Genomic DNA, 17,616 nt, shown 5'->3' with positions numbered 1-17,616 from the left:
CCACCTACATGAAGTACCTAGAGAGTCAAAACCAGAGACAGAAAATAGAATAGTGCTCGCCAGGGCTGGGGAGAGAGGGTAGTGGGGAGTCATTGTTCGGTAGGTGTAGAGGTTCAGTTTTGCAAGATGAAAAGTCTTGGGACCGGGAGCGGTGGCTCACGCCTGTAATCCCAGCACTTTGGGAGGCCGAGGTGGGTGGATCACGAGGTCAGGAGATCGAGACCATCCTGGCTAACAAGGTGAAATCCCGTCTCTACTAAAAATACAAAAAATTAGCCAGGCGTGGTGGCGGGCACCTGTAGTCCCAGCTACTTGGGAGGCTGAGGCAAGAGAATGGCGTGAACCCGGGAGGCAGAGCTTGCAGTGAGCCGAGATCGTGCCACCGCACTCCAGCCTGGGCGACAGAGGGAGACTCCGTCTCAAAAAAAAAAAAAAAAAGAAAGAAAAGTTTTGGAGATGGATGGTAGTGATGGTTGTGTAACATTATGAATATGGTTCTTAATACCACTGAATTGTACACTTAAAATGGTTAAGATGGTAAATTTTATATTATGTATATGTTGCCACAATTAAAAACAAACAAATAAAACAAAAAGTTCGGCTTGCCTTAGGGAATTTGCGTTAACAGGGTAAAACTATTGATTAAAATCATGCATGAGGGCATCTAATGCAGTGTCTATACCATCCTATGGGCTTAATATATATTAATCTTCTTTCTACTGAAGGAAATTTAGAAAAATTTAAAAATTTTTCTAATTAAAAAAAAATCTATACATCTGCAAAAATTTGCCCTCACCTATTCCTTTTGCTGCAAACAACCAGGTGGGGGAATAGAGGGGTAGGGCTCTGCCTGAAGACTCTTCCCCAGGGGTCCAACCTGCAGGTAAATGTAGCTGAGCCTGGGGATTTTGAAGCTAGAGATTATTCTCTCAATCTTTGACAATTAGCAGGGGTGTAATCCCTATGCAAGTTACCCTAATGAAATTAAATAACTGCAGAGTCAAGCCAGAGAAAAAGTGGGTTCCAGGCCCAGCTCCTCCCACCAGGCCTCCTAATATACCTGCCTTATATCCCTAATAGGGATTATGGAATGACTCCCCACAGATGCACTGTGAGGCTCAGATAAAATCATACAAGAGGCAGGAACAGTGCAGAATATGGCTCAGTGCTTGGTTCAGCTCCAGTGAGTATTCTAACTTCAGGGTGTTTTAGTTTCTGGGGGCTAGTTCCTGAACCTCCTTTTTAGTTATGTTCATTTTCTCTTTCTGTTGTCCTGATGAAATACAGGAATAACTGCAATGTCCTTTGGCTAACAGTGAGTATCACATAAATATTAGTCATTATGGTCTACTTAAAAAGTACCGGTTCATGTGACTTGTTGGTTATTGTGGTTCCTTTTTATAACTGAATTAAGCTTCAGCCTCCAGGCCAGGCGTGGTAGCTCACAGCTGTAATCCCAGCACTTTGGGAGGCCGAGGTGGGAGGATTACTTGAGGCCAAGAGTTCAAGACCAGCCTGGCCAACATGGTGAAACCCCATCTCTAGAAAAAAATACAAAAATTAGCCAGGCATGGCGGTGCATGCCTGTAATCCCAGCTACTCGGGAGGCTGAGGCAGGAGAATTGCTTGAACCCAGAGGTAGAGGTTGCAGTGAGCTGAGTTCATGCCACTGCACTCCAGCCTGGGCGACAGAGCGATACTCTGTCTCAAAAAGAAAAAAATAAATAAACTTCAGCCTTTTCATTTAAGAGTCTCAGTACATGCTTATAATCTAACTTATGCTTTAATGTCCAGTAAATAGTGGATTTAAATTTTAGGAAGAATCCAATTTTACTTTATTCCCTGATCAAAAATAGTATTGAATAGGTACAAGGGGTTAATAAGGAAGCAACATCAAGAATATTGACAAACTGAGCACCAAATAATCTCCATCCATGATTCATGATGAAGACTGGGTGAAATGCCACATGACCACGACCTATTTTCTAAGTTCCCCAGTGATAGGCCATGACCAGCCAGACACCTATAGAATCAAACTTATATAGCTGTGTGGCCCCAGCTCCAGAAATGCACTTCCTGGAAGAAGGACATGGAGAGGAAATGCTACCTTGCTCTGCCAGTGAAATCTGGTCATCTTATGGTAATGAAGAAACCCAGCACAACCTGCCCCCTTTGTAGCCATTTCAATTAGACAAGTCAGCAAGTCACTACAGTTTCCTTACCTATACAGATTTTAGGCCGGGTGAGGTGGCTCACGCCTGTAATCTCAGAATTTTGGGAGGCCAAGGCAGGTGGATCATTTGAGGTCAGGAGTTCGAGACCAGCCTGGCCAACATGGAGAAACCCCATCTTCTCTACTAAAAATTCAAAAATTTAGCCAAGCATGTTGGTGGGCGCCTGTAATCCCAGCTACTCAGGAGACTGAGGTGGGAGAATCACCTGAATCCAGGAGGTGCAGGCTGCAGTGAGCCAAGATGGCACCACTGCACGCCAGCCTGTGTGACCCAGTGAGACTCCATCTCAATTAAAAAAAAAAAAAAAAGATTTGAGAGGGCCTAGACTGCATAGATTTTGGAGTGTCCTAACTGGCATCTACCACTATTTTTGTCAACACTGTAATTTGTTCTCCTCCACACTGACATCAAAGTGAACTTTCTGGAATTTAACCTGCTCTATTCTTCATTTGGTTAAGACTCTTTTTTTTGTTTTGAGACGGAGTCTTACTCTGTTGCCCAGGCTGGAATGCAGTGGTGTGATCTTGGCTCACTGCAACCTCCGCCTCCCGAGTTCAAGTGATTCTCCTGCCTCAGTCACCTAGGATTACAGGTGTGTGCCACCACGCCTGGCTAATTTTTGTATTTTTAGTGGAGACGGGGTTTCACCAAGTTGGTCAGGCTGGTCTCAAACTCCTGACCTTGTGATCTGCCCGCCTCAGCCTCCCAAAGTGCTGGGATTACAGGCGTGAGCCACCGCGCCCGGCTGGTTAAGACTCTTAATAGTGCTCTACTCCTTGCAGGATAAAGCAGGTTCTTGGCTATGACTTACAAGACCCTCCCTGACCCACTGCTGGCTCTCTTCCCAGCTTGCTTGGAAGTTCTAGCTTATGATAGCAACTCTTCATATGCCTTGACCAAATATTTCTCCTCTTTCTGGGGAACTTACTTGCCAGGCAGCCCACAGCTTCCTCAGGGCCATGCAATCATCCTCAAATGAGGAAGTGGCCCCAGCACACTAGACAGGTTGGCCAGAACAACCCCTGGGGTCAGATGTTGCCATCAGATCACCCCTGCCTCAGCAATTGATGCTCTACTTTGGAGTTGTTAGCTCTACTAGATGAGAGTGAGAGAGAGAGAGACAGTGAGAGAACGAGAGAGAGCAAGACAGAGAGTACGTATGCATAGACATGCAGGAGTTAGTAAAAATAAAAAATGTTATTGCCTTGAGTATAAAGAATATGTAATGCATGCATGAAGAGCTCATTATAGTAAGTCCCCCTTGGTGACCAGTGTTCCACATTGCCTTCTGGCCCACTGGCAACTGAGATTGTGACATATGGCCTCATGGAGCACCCAATACTGAAGCAACTGCCCACCCCAGAAGAATGGGATTCATCACTGATAACTCACACTTCATGGTCTTCACTGCCACTTTCTGAGAGGTCCCATCTTCCTGCTTAAGATTTCCTTCCATTACAGACCCAAACTCTCCTGTGAAGTGAAAGAACACCTGTATGGACACTGTGCAAACTCTCCCCTGACCACAGAAATGCTACAGTGCCAGAGCTGCTGGTTTCATGTGGTATGAGAGCAATTCACCCACAGGCAGCCAGGCAGAGCCTGCCCAGGCCACCCACATCGCAAACCAGGGCGATGCGCCACACTCTAGTCTCCTGCTTGTCACGAGCTTGGGTGGCTTGGGCCTACCTTTGCTCATCACTTTATTAAACATTATAACCAATCCAAGACACTTAGAAGAGAACATGAAAAATATGAAAAATATTATTGAAGTTTTTAAAGCACAAACTTTTAATACCATTATCATTCATCCTAAGAACAACTTAACAAGTTAAATACGTATTTTCATTTTTGTTCCTAATTAGAAAGGTACCAAGAAGAATGAACTTAAGAACTAGAGGAATAAACTTGAAGTACACAGGAAACTAATCAATGAATTACATGCTTTTCAATGAAGAAAGAAAATTAATATTTTTCAAGGACCTGTATGTGCTAGGCATTGAAGAGAATCTTTTCATTTGCCAGATCTGAGTTTCAAAAATTAATAGTCTATCATTTTAAATAATAAAATGTAACTATCCATAGTATAACTCAGAGTCCTAAGATGGTATTTTATTTAATAAATACATGTTAAAGAATTATTCTAAACTGCTTACCTTCTTATCCCACATTTTAAAAGAATTACTTTAAATTGCTTACCTTCGCCCAGAATTTTTCCAAGAATTAGAAGATTCCTGTCAATCACAACATCTTCTAGTTTATTTTGTAGTTCCTCACTGACTCCCAAGCTACGTACTGAAAAAGGAGTAACACAGTATGTACAAAAATTGTCAGCGTGTTTTCTTTCACTTGGTAATTACAATGAAATAAAGTCCTGTATAATAAAACATTCCTTATTTATTTATTTATTGAGCCAGAGTCTAGCTCTGTTGCCCAGGCTGGAGTGCAATGGCATGATCTTGGCTCACTGCAACCTCTGCCTCCTGGGTTCAAGAGATTCTTGTGCCTCAGCCTTCCAAGTAGCTGGGACTGCAGGCATGCACCACCACACCCAGCTAATTTATGTATTTTCAGTAGAGATGGGTTTTATCATGTGGGCCAGGCTGGTCATGAACTCCTGACCTCAAGTGATCTGCCCACCTCGGCCTCCCAAAGTGCTGGGATTACAGGCGTGAACCACTGCGGCCGGCCCCTTTTTTCATTTTGTATCTTATTTCTCTCCCCAAAATGCCAGTAATAAAATTTCATACTTTATGATGATTAAACTAAGTATAATGACTCCTTCAGGGCAAGGTTAATTCTGAAGAATTACAAAAATCAGAACCATATTTCTCTTTCTGTTGTGTGGTGGCAGCAGCTGGCAATCAGATTCATGTAGGGGTGGTTTGCCTTTGACTTAAAGGGATGAGGAAGATAAGTCAATAGGTACTTTCTAGTGAATTCTTTACTATTAATATTATACCCTTAACTACAGTATACAAAAGAACCACACCTCCCCTACTCTTCCATGCCATGGACGGAGTCTCACAAACCACAGGAAACATCTAGAGAATAAGCTCTTATTTTACATACTGTATATGAAACCTCATTATAACAGCATAGCAAGGGCTAAATTGAGCACTTTGAGGAATTGGAGAAAAAGATTTTCTATAATAAAATATATAATGTAGTAAGGTATATAATAGATGGGTCGTGTTGGCAACAAGAGAAATTAACCAGAAGGAGACTAGTTCAACAACTCTTGGCAAATGATTCAGTCTGGACCACAGTTAAGGCATGAACAAGCTCTTGAAAGAACAAAAAAAATGTGGATAATTAGGACACATTAGTTCTCAGAGAAAAAACTTTATCCAGTGGTTCTCCAATAAAGGAAAGAAAGTGGTCTAAATGACAAATTTTAAAATTTTAAATTAAAAAAAAATTTGAGGATATCTAAAAGTCAAAACTTACAGACTAGAAAGGTAAAGAAATTAATAATATTCTACACCAAGCAAGTTTCTATTTCATAGCAACCTGTATTCTGTCATTCTAATGTATTTTCTTTATTGGGGGCAAACGTCCAGAAGCATGAATTTGTTAATATTTGCATGTCCTTTCTATACTTTTTCTGAAATTATTCGGGAACACTAGTATCTGTTTATTTCCACTGTTTAAACCAGAAACCTCCACTCTCTGATTCAGCAAAGCTCAAACCATAATTACTATAAAGCATGTTGGCAAATCATCCTCGGAGTTGGTTGCCAGGAAAACAGGAAATGAGGCTTGAGATTATGTTCGCTAGTTAGAAGTTTTCTTTAAATCCCTGACCTCTACCCATCTTCTGTCACCCTAGAAGATTCCTCTTTTCTGCTACATTTCATGACATTATGAGTCCTTTTAACCCAACCCCAGGTCAAGCTCCTGATTGCAGTAAATTAGCCCGCAGAGCTGTGCATGGCAATGTCTGACTATCTACTTGCTGCTTTTAAAGACATTTTGTACATTAAAAATATCCATTCTTCTTCGACATCTTTGGCTTTTGTTAGAAATCTGTCTGTTGTTCCTTCTTTTTTCTCAACTATTTTAACTTTTGCCAAAAAGGGAAATGAAAGTCAACTTACAGGTAAGTTCAATGGCTCGCCGACAGAAGGACTTCTTTGCTATATAATTCACCACTAATTCAGAATCCTCCTCTGTGAATGCATTCCTGGGTGAATGAAAACAAGGATACTTCACTATAAAACAGGGCTACTGGGGCAGGCGCTGATTCCACAAGGATGCTACAGAGCTTCCCCTTTTCAATGGGTTCTTCTACAACAAAAGCTTTCCCCCTAGAAGAAACGTGTTTCTTTCCTTTGCTTTATTTTAGACTTATTTGGCAATATTGAAACTACTCTAGCTAGGTACCATCAAGAACAGAGAATAACAGATAAACTCCCAGTGGTCAAAGCTGTAACAGTCTGAGCAAGAAACTAAAGTAATACTAGACTATGAGTATAAAATGAATATCCATGAGTCTATACTTATGAAAATGATTGAATGAATGAATGGAAGGAAAGACACCAATCTCCTGTGGTGAAGAATTCCAAATATTTTATGTAGCTAGTAAGGGGTGAAGGGAGTTAAACCCTCATGCTGTCAGTATGGGCTATGCGTAGTGACTTGCTTCCAAAGAACAGTAGGGAAAGGGAGAAAAAATAACTTTATGGTAGAGAAACCCAGCAAATACTACTTCAGCCAGGTGATCAATGTCAACATCAACAGTGATAAATCATGTTAATACGCACCCTTGATAAGAAGTGATGACAATGGCACTTTAATTCTGTGCTCCTCCTCTCAATCACCCGTAACCCCGGCTCATTATCAGCAAAATATCAAACAAATTGCAATAGAGGGGCATCCTACAAAACACCCGACTAACACTTCTGAAAACTGGCAAGATCATCAAAGACAAGGAAGGTCTAAGAAACGGCCACAGCCAAGAGGAGCCTAAGGAGATGTGACGACTGACTGTAAAATGTGGCGTCCTGGAAGGATCCCAGAACAGAAAAGGGACATTAGGTGAAAATTAAGGAAATCTCAAAAAGGAGAGATGTTAGTTAATGACAATGTATCAGTATTGGCTCATTAACTGTAACAAATGTATTGTACTAATTTTCAGGACCCTGAGCCCAAGCTAAGCCATCATATCCCCTGTGACATGCACGTACACATCCAGATGGCCTGAAGCAACCGAAGATCCACAAAAGGAGTGAAAATAGCCAGTTCCTGCCTTAACTGATGACATTCCACCATTGTGATTTGTTCCTGCCCCACCCTAACTGATCAATTGACTTTGTGACAATACACCCTCCCTGTCCTTGCGATAATGTACTTTGTGATATTCCTCCACCCTTGTGAATGTACTTTGTACGATACACCCTCCCTACCCTTGAGAAAGTACTTTGTAATATTCTCCCCCACCCTTAAGAAGGTACTTTGTAATATTCTCCCCCGCCCTTAAGAAGGTACTTTGTAATATTCTCCCCACCCTTGAGAAAGTACTTTGCAAGATCCACCCCCTGCCTGCAAAAAATTGGTCCTAACTCCACCGCCTATCCCAAACCTATAAGGAACTAATGATAATTCCACCACCCTTTGCTGACTCCTTTTTCCGACTCAGCCCGCCTGCACCCAGGTGATTAAAAAGCTTTATTGCTCACACAAAGCCTGTTGGTGGTCTCTTCACACGGACACGTGTGACACTAATAATGTAAGCTGTTAATAACAGGGGAAACTAAGTATGGAGCATATGAGAAGTCTCTGTACTATCTTCTCAATGTTTCTGTAAAATTAAAACTGTTCTAAAAAATAAGGCTGGGTGTGGTGATTCATGCCTGTAATCCCAGCACCTTGGGAGGCTGAAGCAGGAGGATCACTTGAGCCCAGGAGTTCAAGACCAGTGAGGGCAACAAAGTGAGATGCCCCATCTCTACAAAAAGAAAGAAAATTAGCCAGACATGGTGGTATGTGACTGTGGTCCCAGCTAATCAGGAGGCTGAGATGGGATCATCACTTGGGTTCTGGAGGATGAGGCTGCAGTGAGCCATGACTGTACCACTGCACTCCAGCCTGGATGACAGAGCAAGATCCTGCCTCAAAAAAATAAATTAATTTAAAAAATAAAAAATGAAGTCTATTTTAATAATCCATTTAGTCACTGTTTTAGACTAATTCGTGGGAAAGTATTATGAATTAGAAAGTCTAGATTACAGATTTAATCTCAATTTACCTTAGGTACATAGATTATTTTAAAGAGATAACACAGTTTTGAAAGAAATACTGATGTACACAAAGGAAAGCACTTGGAAAGATGTATGCCAAAATAGCAACCAACACCATCTATGGGCCTGAGATGGGCCTCACTTTCTCCTTTTGACTATTCTATATAATCTGATTTTTAAAAAATATAATGTTACTTTTATAAGTAAAAATAAAAGTATTTTCATTTAAAAATGAGCTGGAAAGTGGTTTTACAAAAGGAACAAATGAATAGATCTTGTAGTAAGGTACCATGGGAACTGACTTCGGCATAGATAAAAACAACCTGTTACAAGTCTTTCATTTGTTTTAAGCTTCTGCTGAGTTTAATGGTTCCTGGAAATAGTTTTATTTCTAAATATTTGAAATAGTATTGTAATCTTGTTAATATATTTGCTGTACTCAGCAGCCCCACTTTTTGGTAATGTGGCATGTGCTGCTCTTTCTGGTTGGAACGCTCTTCTTCTCTCTCATCTAATGAATACCTGCTCTTTCTTCACATCTTAGCTCTGGTGTCAGCCTCTTCTGCACGAAGGCCTTCCCTGACCATGTGCTGCTCTTTCTGGTTGGAATGCTCTTCTTCTCTCTCATCTAACGAATACCTGCTCTTTCTTCAGATCTTAGCTCTGGTGTCAGCCATTTCTGCAGGAAGGCCTTCCCTGACTTTCTTAATGCAGCCAAATTTTTCTGACACATTCTTACCCCTTTATATAGAATGTATTACAGTTGCCATTTTTAATCTATTTTGTGACTGCTTGACTACTGCCTGACTCCCCAGGAACTGTGAACCCCATGAGGGCAGGATTTTGTTCACCACTATATTCCAGGCTACCGCAGTACCCAGTGCCTAGCAGGCCTTTAATACATATTAATGAGCTACTCTCGCAGCTTCTGCAGAGGTTCTCTGTACTTGTTTTATGATGAGCCCACGTCACACCAAAATCCTGGGATGTATTTTAGTCAATTATACGTTCAAGAGTTAGATCAGATTTTGTCCACTTCTTCAAAATAGTCATTCTTAGAATTCACATACTAAGGTATAACAATTGTAAGAATAGGCTTATAAAGACTAAAGTAACTGACCCCTAAGACCGGGATGAACACAAATAAAGGGTAGCCTGGCTGCCAATCTTAAGCCTTTCCCACGCCTATGGCAAGTCTTGGAGCAAGTGGGATGTTCTAGTAGCATTCTGAAGGTGGAGCAATGGAAGAGGGAGGCTCAGCCCCCTCCAAAGTATAGCCATACACCCCTCACTCATTCTGTCCCACTCCAACCTGCCAACAACCCTCCTGGGTTCAAGCAATTCCTGTGCCTCAGCCTCTAAAGTAGCTGGGATTACAGGCGTGTGCCATCATGTCCAGCTAATTTTTGTATTTTCTGTAGAGACGATGTTTTGCCATGTTGGCCAGGCTGGTCTCAAACTCCTGACCTCAAGTGATCCGCCTGCCTCGGCCTCCCAAAGTGCTGGGATTACAGGTGTGAGCCACTGCACTCGGCCTATTTTTAAGGCTTCTAATAAAAATCCTCACTTAACAGCAACCCAGTTTGAGTAGCAAAGGCCTACTGATACTCTTCTCCGTAAAGGAACCCTTTTCAGGGCTGGCTTTTGCTGGCAGCTGCTTCTGTAGACCATGGTGTAAGTCAGGAAGCTGCCTGAGCCCAGTGTATGCATAAGGCAGGGCAGCCATCTGGGAGCAATGTGAGCAGCTGGCCCAACAGGAAAGGCATAATCACTTGGTATAACAACCTTGTCAATATCAGTGGGCAAACATTTTTAGCTGGGAGACTTACCCAAACTTTGTCTCCTGGACTCTTTTTCTGATGGCCAAGGAGATGTATAAAACCAACCCAATCAAAATAAATCCACAAAAGCAACCAAAGATGATGAGCACAGGATCTGCGTTGCCAGGCGCCGGAGTTGAAGAGGGGGCATAATCTACCCAACCTGGTAAAATACCAATAGACCAGTCATGAGTTTGAAATATATGAGAAACATTGGCTTGTAACAGGGAAGAACAAATAGTCAAAGCTTTCAGAACTCAGTTAAATCTTTTATAATCTGCAAATATAGGCAGGCCTCACTTTGTGTAAGCTGAGACCATGCAAAGAGATCTTAATAATTGATGGGAAACTAGCTTGATTTAGTCATTCCACAACATATACACAGATCAAAATGTCACATTGTACTCCACAGGTATATACAATTTTTCAATTATTAATTAAAAATAGTAATTTAAAAATCAATGAGAAAACTCAAGTCGTTATGCATGTACAAGAAAATAAAAAAAATTACAACTAATATTTACTTCTACTGTAGTTTAAAATGTTAGAAACATGAAAAATTAAAGTGTCATTTCTTTGTAAAAAACGATCGAGAGCAGGTTAAATAGTTTGCCTTCTAGTCACGTAACTTATGATACAGAGAAAATATAGTTTCTCTGTTTTGAAGAATTGTCACATTCCCTAAGTTTGGATCGACTGCTAATGTTTTAGCTTTTGCTCTTTCAATGTTGTAAAATATCTCCCAGTATTCCTTCAATGTTGTTTTTTTGACAGTGTCACTTTCTCTGGGACATTTTCAACCTTTTTGTCACAACCTCTTGATGTATGTGCATAACTTCACCTTCACTAAGGACCGCTGGTTCACATCTAAAGTTTATCAGCGGGGGCAGTTATCAACTTCGCACAGTCTTGCATTCAATTCAAATTTTACGTTGAACACTATCACTTTGCATTTCTTTACTGCACTTTTACCTTTGTTCACCAACTCCCTCTTTCAATTATCCATTTTTGTAAAATGTCATGTGGGTTTGTCCCTGGGAGACAAGGAGGCAACACAGCCACATGTCTCCGCAAGGTGGGCACAAAAAGAATGACAAAGGCGCAGTGACCAATCACAACAGACTTTGAAAGAAATGACGCCGTTGGTCATGACAGGATGTGCATCTGTTATTTCTACAGTGATTGGTGGCCTGAAGAGCCAGCAGCCCGAGTTTATGCTTTATGCCGTTATAGTTAATATAGAATGGTAACTAAAATTTGAACTATATTTTTGGGGAATGGGTGTTATTTAACTGTGGTAATTGAAATTTGTGCATACTGGAGCCATGCAAGGTAAGGACTGCCTGCATAGCAAACATGGCTTCACCACGTTGGCCAGGTTGGTCTGGGACTCCTGACCTCAAGTGATCCGCCCGCGTCAGCCTCCGAAAGTGCCAGGATTATAGGCATGAGCCACTGCGCCCACCTAAACTCCGATTTTTTTAAAGCTGTCCCTTTAGAATCAGAATTTCATTGTCTTTGTTCTTGTTTTGTTTTGTTTTGGAGATGGGGGTCTCATTCTGTCACCCAGGCAGGAGTACAATGGCATGATCTTGGCTCACTGCAACCTCCACCTCCTGGGCTCAAGCTATCCTCCCAAGTAGCTGGAACCACAGGCGCATGCCACCACACCCTGCTAATTTTTGTTGTTGTTGTTATTTTAGATAGAGATGGGGTTTCACCATGTTGGCTAGGCTGGTCTTGAACTCCTGAGTTCAAGTGATCTGCCTGCCTCGGCCTCCCAAAGTGTTGGAATTACAGGCGTGAGTCACCGCGTCCAGCCAGAATCTCAGGGTCGTTGAATTTCTACCAGGTAGACACATCTTGCCTCCCCATCACCAGTTACTAATGTTTCCCAGAAACTGTGCCTATGGGCTGCAGGAACGTAATATGGTTCCATTTCAGCACCAAAAGGGAGAGCAAGTTTCAGGGTCACTGGGAACAGACAGGTGGGAACTCAATCATCTGCTCACAAGTTCTGTCTGCTATTGGGTACAAAGGTCATGTTTGGCAAAAACTGAATGTATAAGCACACTGATCTAGATGCCTATGCATGGACTTTATGACAGCCATTTAACATTAAACAACCTAGGGCAGGTGAGAGTCAAACAAAGGTGGCTCCATTGGGTTATGGAGTGAGCACAGCACTTGGTTCACTTGGGGTACCACAGTGGCACCGTGCCAAAGGACATTCCAGAAACATGCAAAAGCCAACACGCATGTCTGGGCATTTAGCTCAGTGGGCCCAGGGCAGTCTGAGGATGGCTTCCATAGGAAATATTTCATGTTCCGTGCAGACCAAAGCACAAAGCATGTTACCCAAGGCTTGAATGGGTAAAAACATGGCAAAGCAGTACTGTTTCAAACACAGCAAAACAAGCAACAGCAAATAAACTGTCCCAATTGTAGACAGCTAAGGATTAGCTATATTGCCTGTCTAAAATTCAGTCATGTACAGTATACATCATTGCAACTAAGTTCAATAAGTAAAGCCAAAGTTGGCATCTGAAAAGACTAATCTTCCAAGTAAGTCATTACCATTAATAGTAACTATAGGAGGGACCTATGGGTATCAGCAGTTCTGTAAAGCATGTTATCATATCATATCTTTATCATTGGAAAAATTATTTTTGATTCTTATTTTTCCCTCCTTTTTTTTTTTTTCTTTTTTTGAAACAGGGTCTCACTGTTACCTAGCTAGAGTACAGTGGTGTGATCGTAACTCACTGCAATCTCTGCCTCCTGGGTTCAAGCACTTCTCCCACCTCAGCCTCCCAAGTAGCTGGGACAACAGGCATGATCCACCATGCCCAGCAAATTTTAAAAATACATATATTTTTTGTAGAGACAGGGTCTCACTATGTTGCCCATTGCCCGGGTTGGTCTCAAACTCCTCCTGCTTTTGCCTCCTGAAGTGTTGAGATAAGCCCAGCCTTATTTTTCATTCTTTAATCAGCCATCCATTCCCCAGGTTACTTTCTGGGAATCTGTGCACTGCCTGGACCATCACATCCTATCAGCCCTTACTGGGTATAGCTCTCACCGTGTGCAGGGATAAATATTTTCACTGGATCACTGAAGGGCCCAACTCCCCCTTTGGTGACGGCTGCAATCCTCACTGTGCACGTAGCATTGTGGACTTGAACAGAGATCTGAGCTTGGCTGCCATTCTGGCCGACTTCCTCCAAGAGCTCTTTCTGGAGACAGAGAGGAAAAGAGGAAATGAAAACACTGAGGTCTGGGCAAACTGCAGGCGCATCTACAGTTCCTTCTGAGGGAAGCCATCCCGCCCACGTCCGAGGCCAGAAGCCACACTTCCACAGCATTCCTTCCTCACTCAGGCCATGGCCAATGGAATCAAAAGTCAGGCAGGGACAGGATGCAACATCAAGTTTTGGGGGGCGTTGGCAAGCTAAGGCCATGAGGGCATGGCACTTAGAGTGGTCCTAAAGAAGCTTCTGGAAGAGAGGGAGCACGTAGCAGATGCACCCAGGTGGCAGAGCAAGCCTGACTCCTTGAGCCATCGATCCTCAGAACCACCCACAGCACAATATGCCAGTCACACTGTCCCTTGACATTGTCCACCTGCCACCTGCCCTTGAACCAGCACGAGCGGGCTCCTGTTCCTTGAAATTATAAGAATTTTGACTAAAATCTACCTGGAAGAGGGCAGTGACACTTTTTTTTTCTTTCAGTGTGACAAATGTACAACTTGCTCAATTTTCAAAACTCTGGTTTTACTTTTATTTGTATGTTATTTTAAAGTCACTGTCATTCAAACAAAGGGAAAAAAATAACCAGAACTAAGGGTTTATACAATACCTTCCTCCCCTTTTCCAAACTTCTATAATCATAATGTTCTCTGGTGTAGGAAACTAATTTTGTGTTTGGGCCGGCTTTTCAAATGGAAATTGTAGGGGTTGTGAAAGCTGAAATGAAGTTCTAGGAACATGTCTTTATCTCTGAATTTTGGAAATTTGATTTCAGAGACAGAAAGAGGTCTCAGGTCATGCAGGTCACAGATGTCACAGGTCACGGATGTCACAGGTCATCAATGAACAGCAAAGGCAGTGCTATTGGTAACTTTATTCCCTGGCCACTCACTCTCAAGCCAGTCACTTTCCTAGCAATGGTGAAGGATAGAACCATCTCAACCCTTAAGGAGAGAGCAGTCCATCATTCATGACTAAAGGGGCACCTGGGTTGGCCATCCAGAGACTGTTTCTAAATTTAAACAGGCAGTGGACATCATGACCCAGAAATGCCCCCTGCAGAAAAAAACAAGCAGTTTTCTCTGCTCCCACACCACAACAGTCAACGCAGAAGGCTTCTGTGACCTCTGGTCACCAAGAAGTGTATGAGAATGTTTCCCTACCAAAAACCAATCAGTCAGTTCCACAGCAGACACCAGCTGGACATTCTCCAACTCAGTTCAATTCCAACACTATCATCTGGAGATAGTGTCAGATCCCACAGGGTGAGGGCTCAGCCCCCAAGAGTCCCCCGAGTTTCAGACACAAATCACAAGCCCCAGGTAGTTTGACCTGTACTTCTGACCGGCTGGCTATAAATCAGGGACCCCATGACCCCCTCCTTGAGTTTGTTTAATTTGCTAGAGTGGCTCACAGAACTTAGGAAAAGACATTCACTGGTTTATTATTTTTTTCTTTTTTCTTTCTTTTCTTTTCTTTTTTTTTTTTGAGACAGAGTCTTGCTCTGTTGCCCAGGCTGGAGTGCAGTAGCGCTATCTCAGCTCACTGCAACCTCCACCTCCCAGGTTCAAGCAATTCTCCTTCCTCAGCCTCCTGAGTAGCTGGGACTACAGGTGCACACCACCACGCCCAGCTAATTTTTGTATTTTCAGTAGAGACGGGGTTTCACCATGTTGGCCATGATGGTCTCGATCTCTTGACCTGGTGATCCACCTGCCTCAGCCTCCCAAAGTGCTGGGATTACAGGCATGACCCACCATGCCCGGTCACTGGTTTATCATTAAGGATATTGCAGAAGATACAGATGAAGAGCTATATAGGGCAAGGCACATGGGAAGGGGTGCAGAGCTTTCATGCCCGCCCTGGGTGCACCATCCTCTGGAAACCTCCATGTGTTCCACTACCTGGAAGCTCTCTGAACCCCATCCTCATGGGCCTTTCATGGAGGCTCCATTGGATAGGCGTGATTGACAACCATGTAGAATTGTGATTGGACAAACAAGGCATGATCTAGTACTAATAGACTGAGCGAGGAAACCCAACAAGGCCTATCTGTTCAGATTCTTCTTGGCCTCTCTGTGCGTGGCTCCTTCCTCCAGGGAATGGAAACAGGACTCCTTCCGAAATGTGAGTCTTATGACTTCTAATCAGATCAGGTAGGTCAAAGAATTTCTTTATGGCTGAGGGCAGGGGAAAATTAGAGCCCTGCCTTGGGGAGACTAGGGAGTACATGAAAGGAGGGCAGGAGAAGCTCAGCAAGAGAGATTCTGTTTTCTGAGGCCTAAAGTGCCCAAACATTATAACAAAAGTCCGTCTTTCACCGTTAAAGCTCTGAAGCTACTTCAGAAACCAAGGACAAAAGGCCAAATACTTCAACAAAGGTATGCTTGTTGTTTTAGTCCGTTAGGAAACAACAAGGGCTATAGGAGTAATAAGCCAGGACCCCTGGATGGAAAGCTCCCCTCCACACACATTATGTATATATTGTGTGTGTACACACACACCCAGACACACAGTATAGCATAATATCACACCCCTAGACAAGGGATGAAAGGGAAAATATGACCGTTAAGAAGGTTGGTTTTTCTATCCCACTGGACTCTTGAGTCTATGAGATTTGCCACAGATTTTTTTTGTTAATTAAGTGAACTAATTAATAATTAACCTTTTTTAAAATATTCTGGTGATATCTTTTTCAGAAATAGAGCACTGGGCTGGGCGAGGTGGCTCACACCTGTAATCCCAGCACTTTGGGAGGCCGAGATGGGCTGATAACCTGAGGTCAGGAGTTCAAGACCAGCCAGGCCAACATGGCAAAACTCCATCTCTACTAAAAATACAAAAATTAGCTGGGTGCAGTGGCATGCACCTGTAATCCCAGCTACTTGGGTGGCTGAGACAGGAGAATCGCGTTAATCCAGGACACGGAGGACGCAGTGAGCCAAGATCACGCCACTGCACTCCAGCCTGAGACTCCGTTTCAAAACAAGCAACAAAAAAAAAATATAAATAGAGCATTGTATTTATTGCAAACTAGTTTTGATTATGAGTTAGTTGGTCATTCTGTGTTTAATTTGGGAGTGGGGCAGAAAATCATCAGGTAGAGTAACTCCATGGACCAAACCCCCACGGTCATGGAGCCGTTTGGTGACTCAGGCCATTGCTGAGACATAACTAACACATCTGCTTCACAGTAGACAGCTCCTCCAAAGGACAAGCCTCATGCCTGATGCGGAACACTGGCCTGCTTCTGGCTGCGGGCTCAAATATGATACCTCACTTATGAGAGAATCATCTCAAAATAAGAGGAATTACACGATTGGGAAAGAATTAAATGAATAGAAGAATAGAAACCCTAACAAAAACAAATTATTCTTTTGGAAATAAACATTCAAGTAGGCTATAATACAGTTTGAGCATCCCATATCCCAAAATCTGAAATCTGAAATGTTCCAAAATCCAAAACTTTTTGAGCACTGACATGACACAAAGGAAACGCTAAGTAAATAAGTTGAGATTTAGGATGCCCAACTGGTAAATATAATGCAAATATTCCAAAATCAGAAAGAATCCACAATCTGAAACACTTCTGGTCCCCAGACACTTTGGATAAGGGATACTTAACCTGTGTCTACTCACTTAGGGCCTATGACTCAGTAGGAAACCCCAGAAAGGTTACTTTTTAAATTTCCACTTCTTATTCTCCTAAGTGAGTTAACAAATGTGTAACAGTGCCTGGCCTAGAGCAAACGCTCCCACCGTTCGATGATGGCCAGCATCACAGCCATTGCCATCATTCTGAATATCAAAGTATGACAAAGATGCTGGCCAGTGTTTATCAGTCACACATTTTGGAGATGGTCAAGGGTTATCACATTTTAGGGGTGGAATTATAATAAATGTTGCCATAGTGATTAGAAAGATATATGACATATATTTTAAAAGAGGTTTAACAATTTTCTCTAAGGATATCCTTAAATGGTAACCTTAAATATAGTTTTAAAATGATTCATGTTTTTTAAAATGGATGTAATTTATCCATACTGTTTTGGTGCCAAGTATGTAAAGA

At 42.4% G+C, this 17,616-nt stretch overlaps 1 protein-coding gene across 4 annotated transcripts in view; it reads right to left on the bottom strand.

The window, feature by feature from the left end:
• Positions 1 to 17,616, bottom strand: part of MERTK (MER proto-oncogene, tyrosine kinase) — a 135,320-nt gene that overhangs the window by 21,888 nt on the left and 95,816 nt on the right. For all 4 annotated transcript variants that reach the window (XM_024241878.2, NM_001131516.1, XM_054545362.2 and 1 more), the window contains 5 exon segments: positions 13,379 to 13,532; positions 10,306 to 10,459; positions 6,335 to 6,420; positions 4,434 to 4,529; positions 3,627 to 3,707 (listed from right to left, as the gene is read on the bottom strand). In XM_024241878.2, coding sequence (XP_024097646.2) covers positions 3,627 to 3,707; positions 4,434 to 4,529; positions 6,335 to 6,420; positions 10,306 to 10,459; positions 13,379 to 13,532 — 571 coding nt within the window.

Source organism: Pongo abelii, chromosome 12 (genome assembly GCF_028885655.2).
Source record: "Pongo abelii isolate AG06213 chromosome 12, NHGRI_mPonAbe1-v2.0_pri, whole genome shotgun sequence".
Taxonomy (NCBI): domain Eukaryota; kingdom Metazoa; phylum Chordata; class Mammalia; order Primates; family Hominidae; genus Pongo; species Pongo abelii.
This window is presented reverse-complemented; position numbering and strand designations above follow the sequence as displayed.